The sequence below is a fragment of the Lactuca saligna genome, chromosome 3 (genome assembly GCF_052625555.1).
Source record: "Lactuca saligna cultivar CGN05327 chromosome 3, ASM5262555v1, whole genome shotgun sequence".
Classification (NCBI taxonomy): Eukaryota; Viridiplantae; Streptophyta; class Magnoliopsida; order Asterales; family Asteraceae; genus Lactuca; species Lactuca saligna.
In genome coordinates, this window is record NC_136419.1 from 9,470,845 (window position 1) to 9,488,743 (window position 17,899).

Below are 17,899 nucleotides of genomic sequence, written 5' to 3' on the forward strand. Positions count from 1 at the left end.
ATGTTGTATGGATGTAGGTGCAAAACCCTAGTTTGTTGGGATGAGGTTGGACACTGCGTCATGGGGAGCACTGAAGTAGTGCTCAAGATCACCGAACTGATTTAGCAGGTGTGCGACCGGCTACAGGGTGCACAAAGTCGTTATAAAAGTTATGCTAACTGACAGTGATCAGATCTCGAATTCTAGGTGGGGGAATTTGTACTACTGAAAGTGTCACCATGGAAGGGGGTCATCAGATTTCAAAAGAGGGGCAAGCTAGGGCCCCGATATATTGGCCCATTCAGGATTTCGGCCCGGGTAGGCAAACTAGCATATCGATTAGACCTGCCAGATAAGCTTAGCCAGATTCATAACACCTTCCATGTGTCACAACTTCGAAAGTGTGTCACCAATGAGTCCGTAGTCGTTTCACTAGACGACATTCAGGTGGATGATAACTTGAACTACATCGAGTGGCCTGTTGCGATCCTAGATAGGAAGACCAAAGTTCTTCGGAACAAGGAAGTGAAGCTGGTAAAGGTGCACTAGCAGCACCGCAAGGGCTCCGAGTGGACCTGGGAGCCAGAGGATGAGATGCGAGAACACTACCCGGATTTGTTTGGGGCAACAGACTTCGAGGACGAAGTCTAGTACAAGTGGGGGAGATTTGTAACATATGTTTAAGGTATTAAGTAATTTACATGAATTTTTAGGGTTTGTGCATGGACTCGGCGAGTTAGATGCCCGAACTCATCGAGTAGAGGCCACCTCATGGACGCGGGGGCAGGACCTACTTGATGAGTCGGAAGTATCAACTCGGCGAGTAGGAGATGTAGAGAGAAAACCCTAATTTTAGGGTTTGCACCCTATATAATCTCCTTAAGGACCTTGAGGCTGACCTACCATCAACCTCCAAACCCTAAGAACGTCTGTGCTAAACTTTAATCCCCATTCTCTTTCATTTTGTAGGCTAGAGTGTCTTGTGAAGCTTAAAAAGAAGGAGATAGTGAGAAGAAGAAGAAGAAGATCCAGCAAACCAAGCCCTCATTCTTGGACTTGACCATCTTGTGAACTGTGGTAAGTCTTCAACATTCGATATTTATCTTAGATTATAGCTAGATCTTGAGTTTACTTCTTTTTTTCTTTTATTCCTATTGATTACATGCACGGGGTTCATAAAGTTTGCAACCTTATGGATCTCCAAGGAAAAATAGTCCCAAGGTGGGCTAGATGTAGATTTTGATCAAGCAAGGATGCCATGCAAGAGTTTTATGGCATGTTTTCCCCTTTTGGCCATTTTGACCTAAAGACATGCATTGGACATGCATGTCCATAAAGCCTCCATCTTTAGAACGTTTTAAGGACTAGAAACTTCTCTGGAAAGGAGGGATTATAGATCCCCAAAGTTTTGGGAATGCATGACAAGACTTTTGAAGCTTTCCAACCTTGGATAAGGACCTTAGAGCATTTGGAGTGGTTATAGAGAGTGAAGTAGAAAACTTTATCCTTCTGGATACCTTAGGGTTTCAGATCTAATCCCTGGAGTCCCTGCATTCGGTGAATCATCATAGTAAGCAAACAGGGATGGGGACTCGACTAGTCGGATTGGGTTTCCCCATCTACTGGATATCAAGTGAACTCGTCAAGTTGATGAAACAACTTGGTGAGTTGGCTATGGTTTGTTCAAGTTTTCTAAATCGGTAGGAGCTCGACAAGTTGCTAGATGCACTCGACGATTTGGGGGTCAACATGGACTGTTAACCTTGAATTTGACTATGGTTGACTAAGTTTGACTTTGAGGGTAATTATGGGATTATGACAAGTTAATATTATGATGCTTATAGAAGGTTAAGTTGGAGCTCCATGTTGGGACGTATTGGATCTTATATGTCAGCACAACATTCGTTAGAGGTGAGTCTCCTCACATCAATAGGTCAAAGGCACCAAGGCTGACCCATTATTTGTTACGTATGTACTATTGGGTTATATGATATGTGATGTACTAGCTGTATCTATGAAACTTGTATGGAAGACCTCAGGGGGGTTCCTGAGTCACTTAGGTATAAGACCTTGGAGGGTTTCCACGACATCCTGGCCAAAGACCTCGAGGGGGGGGGGTCCCAAGGCATTGGGCTAAGACCATGTGGGGGTTCCCATGACACCCAAAGTAAGACCGTGGATGGTTTCCAGGGCTTCCTTATATGTTGGTATGCATGACTTATGTGATATGTGTGGTTTTTATAACTGATATGATATGTGTATATGTGGATTATGTGTGGGGTATGCTCTGGGGAACTCACTAAGCATTTGCTTACAGTTTATGGTTTTGTTTCATGTACTTCTGAGCCCAAGGGCAAGGGCAAGGGTTGATGGCACAACGTGCACTCTCTCAGATATATTATGGGATACTTTGATGTTTTGAAATAAAATTGTAATTGATATGGGCTTTAAAAACAATTGTATGTAGGTTTTTTGGTTTATGGAAATGTAATTTGATTAGTCAAAAATGAAAATTTTCTTTTGAAAATTGGGTCGTTACAACCACTTCTAAAAAAGAAAGTAATATGGGAATGGACTGAGAAATGTCAATTGAGCATTTGACGACTTAAAGAATTCCGTCACGAAAGAACATGTCTTAAAGCTTCCAGATTACTCCAAACCCTTCTTAGTGCAAACAGACGCGTCATAATTTGCGATAAGAGGAGTCTTGATTCAAGAAGAACATCCAGTGGCCTACAAAAGTCAAAAATTAAATGAGACAGAACAAAGGTATCCTGTAGATGATCAGGAAATGACAACAATCATCAATTATCTTCGGGCATGGAGTCATTATTTTCTTGGAAGCTGGTTCTTAATTCAAACTGATAATGTGGCCACCGATTACTTTCAAAATCAGAAGAAACTCGGTCCCAAACAAACACGTTGGCAAGATTTTCTAGCTCACTTCGATTATATCATGGAGTACAAACCCGAGAAAGCCAATGTTGTTGCTGACGCTTTAAGTCGCAAGGCAGAACTAGCAGCTCTTACATTGGCAACGTGTAACCTTGATGATCGAATAAAAGAAGGATTGAGCCACGAACCATTAGCCAACAACTTGATGGATATGGTTAGAGAAGGCAAGAAGAGAAAGTTTTAGGTCGAAGAAGGATTCCTACTCACAGTTGGCAACTGAATGTATGATCCGAAATGGGACAACTTAAGGCGTGAAGTCCTGAAGGAATGTGACGAATCTAAGTGGGTTGGACATCCGGGCTTCCATCGTACAAGGGCACTTATAGAACGATCATATTACTGACCAAGTACACAAAGCGATGTGGATGCATACGTGAAGACTTGTCTTATATGCGAACAAGACAAGGTGGAACAAGCAAAGCTGACATGTCTACTAGAACCACTACAGATTGTCGAACGACCATGGGAGAGTATATCGATGGACTTCATCTCGGCATTACCTATGTTCGAAGGATACAGATCCATCATGGTGGTTGTAGATCGATTTTCGAAATATGGAACATTTATTCCTGCCCACGAGATTGCACGACCGAAGAAGCCAGTCGACTATTCTTCAAGAATGTCGTGAAGTATTGGGGACTCCCACTGAGCATTATAAGTGACAGAGATCCTCGCTTTACGTGAAAGTTTTGGAGAGAGTTATTTAAACTCATGGGATCAAATATCCACTTCTCGACAAGTTTTCACCCTCAAGCCGATGGTCAAACTGAGAGGGTGAATCACTTGCTCGAGATTTACCTAAGGCACTTTGTGAGTGCGAACCAACGAGATTGGGCCAAGTTAATAGACGTGGCTCAATTTTCTTACAACTTACAACTAAGCGAGGCTACAGGAAGGAGTCCCTTTGAACTCGCTACGGGTCAACAACCATTAACACCAAACGAACTAACTAAAAGCTATAAAGGATCAAGCCCTCCCGCATATAAGTTCGCAAAAGGGTGGAATGATGAACTCGACATAGAAAAGTCCTACTTGAATAAGGCAACCAAACGAATGAAGAAATAGGCGGATGAAAAAAAGGCAGCCAAGAGATTTCATTGTAGGGGACGAAGTAATGGTAAAGCTTCCCTAAAGAATGTTCAAATCTACCCGACAAGTACATAAAGGCTTGACTCGAAGATACGAGGGGCCTTACAAGATTATTGAAAAGATTGGGACGCGGTCATACAAACTCAAGTTACCATTAAACTTGAAGATCCACCCCATATTCCACGCAAGCCTACTCAAACAATACAATCGAGACAAGGAAGACCCATCTAGAAGTGAATCTCATCGCGCCCCAGTCGCCAATGTCGTCTCATATGATAAGGATGTGGATGAAATCTTAGCCGACAGAGTAGTTAGAAAAAAGAGGATCGCCCAACTGGACAGTGTATTACGTACGATGGAAATGATTCCCCGATAGCGAATCTAGTTGGGAGAGAGAAAAAGATTTATGGCAGTTCCGTGACAAGATTGACACTTACTGAACTAAGACTTGACGAGGATGTCAAGGACTTTGGTGGGGAGAGTGTCACGGACGGTATCTAGAATTTTCCGGAGTACTCGAGAAGCTAGTGGAGTATGCTAGTTTGTCCCAAAATACCCTAGAGCGTCCTAGAATTCTCTAGGACATGAGGGTTTATCTTGATCCTTATAGAACAATGTAAACATCTAGATAGATTATCCTAGAGAAATCTTGTATAAAGAAATAAGTAGTAGTATTTAGAATATTCCGGTGAGGAGGTGTAATCACCCTATAAATATGGGTGTAGCCATTTGCTCCAAGATCATCGGAAGTTGCCTTGTACTCTCTTGAATTTGTATAATAAAAGTTCTCTTTCGTTTGTAGTACTTCTCAATTCTTGTCTCTTGCTTTCCAAGTCCTTAGTACATCGTTGAGACATCATAGTAAGCCTCACTTAGTAAAAAAACACTAAGTGGCACACGGTGATTGAAGCATTCCGTGACAACACGCTGATAAGATATATGATACCCTAAACAAACTCATATATATGTTTTTAAAGCGACTCAAACTCATATATTTTGTGAGTTCCACTTATAGAACGTTTTATGTGCTAGAAAAAATAAAATAAAACGAAAAAGTTGGAAAAAAATATATATAAACCAATCACACCTTAATCCTCTTTTAGAAACAACACGTGCAAACATTATATGAAACAACTTGTAAAACATGGGTTTATTACAAATAAAATGTGAGTACATTACATTATATGAAACAACCGCTAAAACACGTGAATGTCAAGATTGCCCCTAGAGTCTTCGAGATTGTAGGATTAAAGTGAATAAATTTCAAATATCATCCATTTCCATGCGTTTTTATATATAAATAAATGCCCAAATCGTTGTGTTTCTAAAACACATAAATCATTACAAAATTTCAAATAACTTTTCTGTCATTTTAGGTAAAGAACATATACCCATCTCCTTCGGATATGTATAGGTCATGGAGGCTGAGATACAAGGTATGCGCATACACACACATCTTTGGTTCTTATTTCTCATTGATATACATGTTTATACACCCATCTCAATAAGATTTTCGAAGTCTGATGCTATCGCTGCATACATCGTTATAGACATATTCTTTAATTCTTGATAAAAAAAACTATTTCCTCTTTGGAAGAAAGAATACATTTTAAATTGATGGCTTTAATTGTCATGATTATTTTAACCGATACATATTTTAACATTAAAAGATTACCAAAATCGATGCAAATTAAAGGATTTCCAAGTTCATATGATGTGATTTGATCGAGCAAACAAATTTGCTGGCAATTTACGGGATTGGTTCGGAGATGCGGGGGATCGGTAAAATTCAACGGCCAGGATCTGCTGTTGTGATCCATGCACCACGAGGATTGTCTTGGACCGTTGATTTTGTTGCAGAAACCACCAACTTTGTCTCCTTGAAACCATAATCCACGTGGATACATCAACCAATCAGAGGAGACCACGTCACTGTTCTTCTCGTTCTTTGTAACGCATCCACAAACCCCCACTGTACCCCGGCCCAAATGCACCACGAGGCTGTTCGTCGGTTTTTTTTTTTCTGCGAGGTCGAAAAGGGATGTTAATTAAAGGCAATAATCGGCATTTAATGAATTGATTCATCGAATCGGCAAAAAAACCCTAGGAACAATTTGTGGGATCTATCTGCTTTCCCTATAATTGTCTGAAATTTTTGCGTTTTTCTGATGAACACAGAGACCTCCACCTGGTTGTAAGCAAGTCTGGAGACCGGTTCAACGCTCAACACCTGCTCCGGTCGCTCTCATCGTTCCCACCATGGTATGAACTTTAACCCCCTTTTGAAATTCATTTTTATATATCTGCGATTGGGGTCTATTATGGTTCATTTTGATGTTAACATGCTTTAAATAATCGATCTATGTTGTTCATGTTCTCAATTTCACTACGAATTTGCCAAACTTTAAGGATTTTGATACAGTTTCTTTAATCCCGATCCCAGATTAGGTTTCACCAACCGAGATTAGTGAACGGTAATGATAGATGTTGTTGCTATTACACCTTTTTTTTTTTTTACCTTCACGAACTCAAATTGGGGAAATTTTACATCATATTGCCTTCAATTTGTACAGTTTCGAAATCATTCGGCACTAATCCACCCCATTTTTGGTTTGTTTTTTTTAAGAAGAAATCGCGTCTATCTTGATTGTGTTTCAGGAGTCTTTCAATTTCTATGTGAATGAAGCTTCATGGTCTGACGAAGAGACTGAAATCACCAGAAAAGGAACCGGGGTTTTCCTTCCTAATTTGGAACTCATACAAAACGATCAAAAACAAGAAGAAAACCCAGTCCCAATCGACATCCTCCCAGACGACATCCATGAAAGAATCCTAGCCTGCCTCCCATTATCAGCCATCTTCAAAGCATCATGCGTCTGCAAAAAATGGAACCAAATCGTCCACTCCAAGAAATTCACCTTAAACGACGCTAACTTCCTGTCCGAAAAAACCTGGTACTTCATGTTCACAAGCTCAGTCGAACCCGTGGGTTATCTCTACGATTCGGGTCTCCGAAAATGGTACAACTTTGAGCTCCCATTCATGGTGCATCACACATGGCACATAGCTCCATCATGTGGGCTTGTCTGCTTCATGGATGATGAAACCAGTAAAGAAATGTACATTTGTAACCCTATTTCTCGCGAATACGAGACCATCAAGAACCCACCAAACCTCGGTTTTTCCGTGTACACGGCATTAGCATTCTCCGTTGACCAGTCAAACTCAAAATACACAATCTCTGTCATCAGGTCAATTCAATCTTCTGATGATTTCTTGTTATGGGATGTTTGTATTCACGTTTATAACTCAAACGAAAAGACATGGTTAACCCCGGTGATGGGGATGACTATGCACGGGTGGAGACCAGGGGACGTGAGTGTGATATGTGACAACGTTTTGTACATTTTGGTCTTTTGCACGAGGAGATTTGATTTTCAGAACTCTCACGGGTTAATAACTTACAATCTTGAGAAAATGGAATCTGTTGTGAGGGAGGAATTAGTAATTCCAGCACCTTGTGTGCTTACTTGTGGGAGGTTGATGAGTGTTCAAGGGAAGGTTGTGCTTGTTGGGGGTATTGGGAGACAGGATAGACCAGGGGTAATTAAGGGAATTGGGATCTGGGTTTTGAATGGGAAGGAATGGATGGAAATCAGTAGAATGCCTCATAAATTTGTGCAGGGTTTTGGGGAATTAGATGATGTGTTTGCAAGCAGTGGTGGTGGGGATCTCATATATATACAGAGTTATGGTGGGACAGCTTTGCTTGTGTATGATATGGATAAAAGACAATGGTTTTGGTCTCAAAGGTGTATGATGCATAAGAAGTTTCCTCTTGAAATCTTTTCTGGATTTTGCTTTGAACCTCGGCTTCAGTATATGTAAGAATCGAGGTTTGCTGTTGAGGCAATTTTTGCATCTTGTTTTTTTTTTAATCTCGAATTTTGCTTCTATTAGTATTACATGATCAGATCTGATGTTGGTTTTTTTTTTTTTTTTTTTTTTTGGGAAAACATATGCGTTCTTGTTGGTTTTATGGGTATTTAAAATCTTCTTATTGTTTGGTGAACCAATGTCATGTGTAGTGATTTGACAAAATGTGAAATGGTGAGGGTCTGGTCAGGTCTGGAATAGGACCCATGGGGTGCACCATGTCACCATTTTTTACCCGTTTCAAGATTTGGCTTTTGGCGAAGTGATCTTTTTTATTTTTTATTTTTTATTTTTTTTTGGGGTTGGGTCATGAGCCGGATTTTGCATGGTGCTTTGGGTCGTATAATTATGGGTGTGAGCCAAGAACTTGGGGGCCACCATGGACAACAACTTGTGTTCTTAAATCGTAACGTATCTATATCTCTATGTATGATATAACGGAATCATTTTTTTAAAACTATTTGTTGGATATTCGGTGGGTGAAACGTGCATGGGGTCCGTTTATAAATACAAACAGATATAATTGAGGATTGGATAGTTATTTTTTCAAAACTTATTTGTCCCTTATGTTGTAGGGACACCATAAATAATTTTGTATGGTAATTTCACAGTACACTTAGAATTGTTAAATTCTTATACACAAGAAAATAAAAAGTACAAGGTTCGTATGGTTGATATCTTAAGAGATCCAAAATATGACTTATTATGAGTATATACGTGCACACATCATCCAAAAAAATGGACAAAGATGATGAAAATGATGGTTAGTAACTTAATCGCCGACCTTGCTCAATTCCGATTGCTAAAGTTCCTCATTGGTTCATCACTTAAAGTATCTAATCGGCACAAAACGTTTGAGAGCTTCTGTTTCTAACTTTTAAAAAAACGCTAGTTAAAAAGAAAAAACTTTGTTCGGTGATAGGGGGGGTTTAGCTTTTAACCTACACAAAACGTTCCAAAATCAAAAGCTACATGGAGTAGCATTCAACAAAACGCTTCAAAATCAAATCATATCCGCCACCTGCTACCTGTTACGAGCTAGTTTTGTCGAACATGCATAAGTCTATGGATTTTAAAACAAATGTAGTTCACTTAAGAACAATGCTATGTGTCTATGATATTCTTCTTTGTTTTTTTTGTCCAATTTGAACATAGTTATATTTTTTCAATTGTTGGTATGGGCAACATGTTACCACACACAAAATGTATCACATCATCATCCTAGTCATACATAGGTGTTATAACACCCAAGATGGAAATGGACAACACAAAATAACATGTAATAACACCTCTTATTTTCTATTTTATTTTTTAATTCTTTTTTGATGTTTTTAGTTTCTATATTTCCAATTTCTTTTTTTATTTATTTATGTCATAATATTTATAATTATCCTATAAATTAAATCATAAAGTAAAAAAATAACATTTAAAAAGTAAAAATAAATTTTAAATCCTAAATTAAAAACAATACAACTAAGAATAAAAACATTTAAAAACCTAACATCCGAAAAAAAGACGAAAGAAATTACATTTTTTTTATCTAAATTATTCATCTTCAGTGTCATCGTAGATATGATCTGTCAAGTATTCTTAAAGTTGGTAGTGTTTTCCTTGGTCTTGAATATCAATGACTTTATGTAAGTATTTTGTTGTCCTTGGTTGAAATTGAACGTGTCCAAGTTCCATAGGCGAATACTCCACAATGTTTCGTCCTTTATCACCAATCACCATGTTATGCATAATGATATATTCATACATAATATCTCGTAGAGTGTCCAACTCATATGGTTGTGTTGTATGTTCAATTATGTGTCATTTTGCTTTCAGAACTCCGAAAGCACGTTCCATGTCCTTACGTGCTCCTTCTTGTCTTCTCTTGAAAAATTTGTCTCTTCATTCTATCAGGTGTTGAAACGCCTTCACAAATGTGGAATATGGTGGGTATATTCAATCCATGAGGTATTACTCGAACTTATACTCATGGTCATTTACTTTGAAAGGAGCATCCGATGCCTTTCCTGTCAAAAGGTCCTGAAATATTGATGATTGATCAAGAATGTTTACGTCGTTGTTAGAACCCACAACTCCGAAAAAAAACATGCCAAATACATAAGTCTTGTGACGCAACGGCCTCTAATACTAACGAAGGCGATCCAAGATGACCATTTGTGTATTGACCTTTCCACGCCACAGGACAATTTCTCCATAGCCACTTTGTGCAACCAATGCTTCCAAGCATTTTCAGAAAACTATGTCGTTCTTCATGCGCCGCATATAGTTGTTATATGTCATTGAATGAAGGTTGGTGCAAGTATTTGTCACCGAAGGTTTCGATAACGCCTCTCACCAGTCTATACAAACTTTCTCATGCAGTTCGCTCTGACATTCTCATATAGTCATCAATAGAATCGGACGACTCCCCCAAATCCATAAGCTTGATTGCAGCAACACATTTTTGCAACCCTGTAAAACCTCGTTTACCTCTCGCATCATACCTCATTTGGAACTATTCATACCTAAACTGTAATTACGATACTTGCTTTCCATTGCATTGACTATCCATTGAAACACATTTTTCCGCAAACGAAACCTTCTTTTAAAATCGTTTGGTTGGTAGACATAACTATCCGCAAAATAATCGTGTACTAGACGTCTATGCCCTTCCTCACGATATATGTACAACGCCGCACGTTTGGTTAGTAGTGGAGTTGGCTCTGACGGTAACATGTCCGTAGCATATCGGTACATCATACCCACGAACATATTATACTCGTCGATATCATGATTGTATGGATGGAACGGATCAAAATGATCCATTTTTTTTTGTAAATAGAAATATAGAAAATATATTAAACTTGATAATAAATATGTATTTGAGAGAATTAGATAAGTTTTCTATTTAAAAATTTTAAGTTAGAATGTGTATATATATATATATATATATATATATATATATATATATATATATATATATATATATATATATATATATATATAAACTAGGTTCAATTGTGGATTAACATCATTGTACGGACGTATGGACACTGCTATTCTGTGAGAATGACAAAGAAAATTTGTAGTTTGATAATGTGAATACGTTCAATATTACGTAACTATTGTTATTATCACACATTCTCACCGATTAAATCGTCTATAAGGTTATTATAGACTTTTTTTTTATTATTATTCTCATTCTATCTTAATGTTGATTGACTCATATTCTATAAGAATGAAAATGAGTGAAAAACGATGCGTGAGAACAAAAATAAATAAGAATTAATGAGAATGCATGGAAATTACAATAGTTGTGTGAGGTTGAACGTATTTGCATTACTAAACAACTTATTCTCATAGTAATTATCATAGAATAGCATTGTCCATACGCCCACACAATAGCCGTCTAACCACATTATAACCTAGCAATATATATATATATATATATATATATATATATATATATATATATATATATATATATATATATATATATATATATAGAGAGAGAGAGAGAGAGAGAGAGAGTGTGTGTGTAACAACCAAAAATTTCAACATAATTTAAACTTTTCAAAACAATTCATTTTAATAACATTAATCCAAAAATGTTTTCAATACATTATTTATCAGAGTATTCCCAGGTCCATTTCATAAAACATAAATGCGAGGAACGGTACGATCACGCCTTTGCCTTGCCACAGTCTCCTGAAGAACCTGAAAAAACATTAAACCACAACTGTAAGCCCGAAAGCTTAGTGAGATACCCCCAAAATATCAACCACATATACGCCCTTCCAGGCTACGACCTTCCAGTCCAAAACATATTGCCTTTCGGCCCATAACATATTGCCTTCCGGCCCATAGCATAAAAAGCATACATAACATAACAGAACATAGAACAACCATGCATATCGGGTCTACTGTGTGACTGGTCTGCCGCATCGGGCCTTCAGTCCACCGGGTCCACCCTCCGAGTCTAGTCATGTCCTTCGAGTCTACAGTGTGGTTGGTCCGCCCGCACCGGGCCTTCAACCCACCTGGTCCACTCTCTGAGTCTATAGTATGACTGGTCCGCCCGCATCGGGCCTTCAGTCAGCCTGGTCCACTCTCCGAGCCTCGGCACGCCTGGTCCGCCCTCGTGGGGCCTACAGCCTATCCGGACCGCTCGCTAGGCCTTCGGAACAACTGGTCCGCCCTGGGTATCTTGGCCTACAGCACAAAGCAGGACCCGCCTCAACCCATCTCCAGTCCAAACAACCATGTGCACATAACATACAATCATATAACAGTCATAGTCAACGAACCGATCAAGCAGATCACATAGCATATCATTACCCTAACCAGGTTACCGACCTAACCGGTCACTAGCATAGAATCACTCTACATATCGGGAAACCGACCTTAATCAGGTCTCTAGCATATACCATCCTAGCTACCAGGATGCAGACATATCAAGCAATAACATAACAACCATATCCGAATCACAATCCAATAAAGGGCCGGCCTTGGTGCCTTAGACCCTGTCGATATAGTGAGGATAACTCACCTCACGAATGCCGATACTCTGAACGGAAGAAGCAGACTCCCGAACCACCAACTCACCGCAAATCCCGAACTAACCAATATAACAAGCATAAGCATTAGATCAAACATACTTCCACTTATCGGGCCAGACCAAAATCCAAATCTCACACAAGGTCCAACATTGGTCCAATTTACCAAATTGGGCCCACCTCACTAATGGGCCTAGATCCAATATCCATAATATTAATTGGGCCCAAAATACTCTATTCATAATTTCCAGACATGGCCCATGTGGCATCCCCAAAATCACGGCCACAAAAGACCGATTTTGTTTATGCTTTATAAAAATCAGAGTACTTCTTTTAATAAAAATGTTGCGGAATTTGTTCCCAGAAAAACATGATAAATACGTTTTTAAAACATTTTCGAAGAAACGTATTTTGTTCATTTTAAAACATTTGGGATGTTATCGTTAATACAGAAACATAAGCATAAACAAAACTTACATTTATTTACACTGGTGATCTACATCTCTTTAAATCTCTTAGTGTAATGTGACTTCATATCAACACCTGTGATATAAATAAACTAAGTGGGTCAAGTTGGGAAACCTGGTGAGTACATAGGGTTTTCAACCCACAATAATATAATTATTATTTTCAAACAATCAAACAATCAACCCAATTACCCATCCCTATTATCTGCTTTATTCTTAAGGATCTACCCTAAGAACCAACTATTCCTTGTTCATACATTCCTAAGGATCATCCTAAGGAATTGGCACGAAGTCCATCGTCACCGGGGTTTAGGCACTAAGTCTGCATGGTCGCCAAAATTTATACAATAGGCACTAAGTTTGCATAGTCGCCAAGGTTTTGGCACCAAGTCTGCATGATCGCCAGGGTCTAGGTATCAAGTCTGCATGATCACCAAGGTTTAGAGTACACCGGGTGAACACATCGTTCACAACACCTACAGGTTGCGAGCCTGATAGTGTTCCATTGGACTATCTAGGATAGTCCGTGGTTGTCATCCATACTCTGCTGAATGTCGGGGACATCGTTTGGGAAAAAGGCTTCTCACATCGTACACCTCTCACCCACACCTTATAGTCTATATCACCTCTCAACTCATTATCCAACTCATATTTCATCTATTATATCTACCCATGTTTTAACCCAAAATTTCCGTAAATATAAAATACATATATAGTTTAAATCATTTAAAACATGTATAAAATCTTTTACTCAGCATAGACAGCAAGTATTCAGACAATATGCACACATAGCATGTAATTTATATTAAAATACTTCATATCTATGTGTAAGATGAAAGGGACTATGCACTCACTTGAAAGGTGGTGACTCAGCACTCGGACAGCGCTTCGATACTCTCAAAACAATTTCCTTCGATAAAACCTAGTATCAATACCACTAGGGTTTAGTCTAACAATAACCGTGACTAATTAATAGTCTAGCTATTATTATTATTATTATATAAGCGTTAAATAACACTCAATATAACTCATAATAATAGCCCAAATAATTATTTTCAGGTCCTAATAATGTTACTATAATTAATTAGAAGCTATATTAAAACTAGCGTAAGCGTAACTCACTTACAACGGGTTTTTCGCAAAACCGGGCTTCGCTGGAGCCGTCGGGTGCTCCGGGGCTTCCGCCTCATGCTAGGAAGTTACCCTAGGCTTTAGGGGGTTAGGGAGGCTTAGAGAGAGAGTTTAGAGAGAGAAAGAAGGTTTGGGAGGTGTGAAGAAGAGGCTAGATCCGACACCTCTATTTATAGTGCAAAATCTGATGGACTCGTCGAGTAGGGGGGACCTACTCACCGAGTTTGTCCATGTGGTGGCCTTCTGGTGGTGCCACGTGTCCAATTCTGGTGGTGCCACGTCACCCCCTATCGCGTATCAGCCTTCAAACTTAGAAAAATCATAACTTTCGCATACGAGCTCCGTTTTCGACGTTCTTTATATCCACGCGTAGGTAAAATCAAGATCTACAACTTTCGTTTGGACTCCGTCGGCTAAATCTCGACCGATCTCAAATTTAATAGTAGGAGGCGTTTAGACTGTTAAATGACCGCGAAGAATTCATAACTCCTTCATCCGGACTCCGTTTTCGTCTGTCTATTTACCATTGAGTTCCTATTAATGAGACCTTCAACTCTCATTTAGGTCGCGTAAGCCAAAAACTGCTCGAACTAAAATTCGAGTTTCGGGTCGTGCACTGCTAAGCCGAATCTTAGAAAAATCATAACTTCTTCATACGAAGTCAGATTTGGGCGTTCTTTTTATCGATGTTCTTAGTTTAACATATTCTACGACTTTTGTTTAGATTGTTAAGGCTAAAAAGTCTTCTATCGTAAATTCACTATTTACGTCTCCCGGTGCCGTGCCGGTTTTGCCGTAAAACTTCGGCGGGCCATAACTTCTTCGTTATAGCTTGGATTTCGGCATTCTTTATATGTACGGAAACCTTGAGACATATTCCAAAACTTGGTTAAGATTATTTATTCTATATAATCTTTTGTCGAAAAGTCGTTTTCGACCCCTATTGCCTCTAAATTGACTAGCCCGGATCTACGGGCGTTACAGCCCAACACAAAAGCCCAAAAGAAAGTCCACAGGAGGAGTACGTTGGGCGTACTAAAATGATCGCCAAAATGAAACGGGGCACTGGCCCGCTACGCGGGGCGTAACTGCGAGATCCATTAAGTCCTTTTAACATCTTAATGGCTTAAGCTCTTAAGCCCAAACTTCAGATCCATAGGCCAAATATGATTAGAAATCATAAAGTCTCAGACTTTATCACTTGGGACGTCCTTAAGCTCTTAATCCAAGGTCTTAATCCATTAAGACCTATATAACTCATACATGGAACAACTACAACCCTTGGGACCTCATTTTTATCACTGAAGACCTCTCCAAAGGTCTGAAAGGACAAACAATCTTGACCAAATCAAACTATGCAACAAGATGAGGACTTTTGGGACAAGAATGATAACAAAGCTTCAAAATACATAGATCTATGCAATATGAAGGTCAAGCAAGAAGCTTTATACCTTAAACCAGCTCCAAAGGGTGGTATTTCTTCAGATCCACAAGTTCCACACGTTCTTCTTCTTCCTTGACAACTTCCCTTTTCTCCTTCAAGCCTTTCTTTTGCCAACAAGAGCTTTCCAAGGCCAAACACACCCAAATATGAGAGAATACGAGATCTAGGGTTTCTCTAAGGTTGAAGATGAGCATAAGGAGGCTGAGGGGTGAACCAACATGTTCCTTATATAGTGGCTGACCCTAAAAATAGGGTTTGGGGTTTCTGAGAGTACGCTGGGCGTACGTCCAACTTACGATGGGCGTACCCGGCCACCTTTCAAAAATCAAAAGCATGCATGCATGGGACCATCCCCCTTCTTATTCCGCAAAGAACTATAAACAATGATCAACTTCGAGGCACCGCAACTCCTCTAATCTAAACCCACTCTCAAATAACTTACATTCATACGAGGATGACGAGAAGCCCAAAACTTCTAGCACATACACCCGTCCAAAACCTTCTCGGATGAAACTCATTTCTCGAAAAGGACCAGAATTACCTTCCCTCTTAAATCTCAGGGACTCATAATTAACACTTGAAGAACGGGGTGTTACAATTCTCCCCCACTTAAATTAGGCTTCGCCGTCGAAGCCTGCGACAACTCTACTCCGAAACCATCCCTGCAATGCTCCGCCTGGCACCCACCGGACCAGGCTACCCAAGACTCGACCAATGAAGTGCGAAACCCAACTTTACCTTTCTTGCCGACAGAATGAAACGAGCTTCAGCCCTAGAGCAACTCCCACGAGTTCTCCATTGCAATCTCATAACCGCACCAAACTGGCTCCAGTGTCCTCGGGTTAGGAAAACCCCGATACACTGTTGACACTTTCAAACACGCTTCCGGATGCATTTTCACCTCATAAACAAATCTACCTAGAATTCCAAATTTTCCATCCATGCATTCCTGACAAGCCTCAGCAACCATCCCACCCGGATGTGCTCCATACCACTGCCGTAATCTCGCTGTTCAATGACCATAATTGGACCACTCCCAACATAACCCTACGCTGCTACTTCCACTTCCATGGATTTACATTCCCTTAGTATAACCGCTAACCATGAGACATACATGTTCTGAACCTGCTCGCAAGGACTCTCGAGTCCATGCACCACCTCTGCTACTCACAATCAATACCCGGGGCCAGACTTTCTAATGCTAACACATCACAACACACCCAACCCATTTCCTCGAACTGATCCGATAATTCCTGTAGAGTCTTCAGCATGACTGGGCCAGCTCACCAGGTCTTCAGTCAATCTGGACCACTCTCAAAACCTTCAGCCAATCTGGGCCGCCCTACAGGGCCTTCAGTCTGGCTGGACCGTCCCCCGAGCTTTCGATCTGACTGGTACGCCTTCCGGCCTTCAGTCTATTCGGACCGCTCAACTAGCATTCCTCAATCCGAGTTATCTCTCCGGGAAATCCTCCCAAGCATTCTGTTCTAGCCCTCTAGGGGTTCCGAACTCTATCTTCATCATACATACTCGATCCCAGCCTGATCCCAGGCCCTACACAATCACTGCCATAGGTCTGTATTCCGCCCCGCACGCCTGCTACTCATGCATACCAGCCTGCTCTCGGCTGAAAGAAATATCGCCGAAACCCAAGCAGCTAAACAACCTCTCAAGTCTATTGATCACCCGGAAAATTTCCAATTCTCCCCCACTTAGGGCACTAGCTATCAACCACCGGCCGCTATCACCGACCTCCCAAAATAATCTTGCACAAAACCCAACGCTTACACGCAGACTGATTCCCACTAGTACTAGCAACCTTCGCAAAAACACATTTCCACACTGATCATTCCGCTGAAAAGTACTCAATCCCCAGCTAACCACTCCTCAAACTGCAGATGCTACACGACATTCAACCAACGCCATATCTCCACCAATAACCCTCACGAATGATAACCAACGATAGCCCGAAACACCAATCCATAACCATACCAAACCTCCAAGGAACAACGGATACCAAAACGAAAACCCAAAACACTAACCCATAACCATGCCAAACCCTCAAGGAGCGACGGATACCAAAATGAAAACCCGAAACACTAACCCATAACCATGCCAAACCCTCAAGGAGCGACGAATACCAAAATGAAAACCACCCATCGAGAGTAGCAGATAAATGATATTCCACAATAATCATAAATAAACAAGACAAAAAGGAAGAAACATACCCGCAGCTGCATTCGACACTGCTCTAACCTCCTCCGCTGCAAGCTGAAAAGCACGACCCTAAGCCCTTGGGGGCTCCGATCCACTCTGACCTCCACCCGTGATCCTCAATGTGGCCGGTGTTG

General features: G+C 40.2%; 1 protein-coding gene across 1 annotated transcript; it reads left to right on the forward strand.

The window, feature by feature from the left end:
* Positions 1-5,345: 5,345 nt before the first annotated feature.
* LOC145034412 (F-box/kelch-repeat protein At3g61590-like) lies at positions 5,346-8,018 on the forward strand. The gene is made up of 3 exons (XM_078982817.1): positions 5,346-5,459; positions 6,202-6,285; positions 6,682-8,018. The coding sequence occupies exons 1-3, from the start codon at positions 5,430-5,432 to the stop codon at positions 7,909-7,911; spliced, it is 1,344 nt and encodes a 447-aa protein (XP_078838943.1). The 5' UTR covers positions 5,346-5,429; the 3' UTR covers positions 7,912-8,018.
* Positions 8,019-17,899: the final 9,881 nt, after the last annotated feature.

What these genes read in the sequence shown, in the direction of transcription:
- LOC145034412 (XM_078982817.1), top strand. Translation starts at nt 5,430, where the DNA reads ATGTATAGGTCATGGAGGCTGAGATACAAG. An exon ending in CATGGAGGCTGAGATACAAG is followed by an intron (nt 5,460 to 6,201) that starts GTATGCGCATAC and finishes TGATGAACACAG; the next exon opens with AGACCTCCACCTGGTTGTAA. An exon ending in CTCTCATCGTTCCCACCATG is followed by an intron (nt 6,286 to 6,681) that starts GTATGAACTTTA and finishes ATTGTGTTTCAG; the next exon opens with GAGTCTTTCAATTTCTATGT.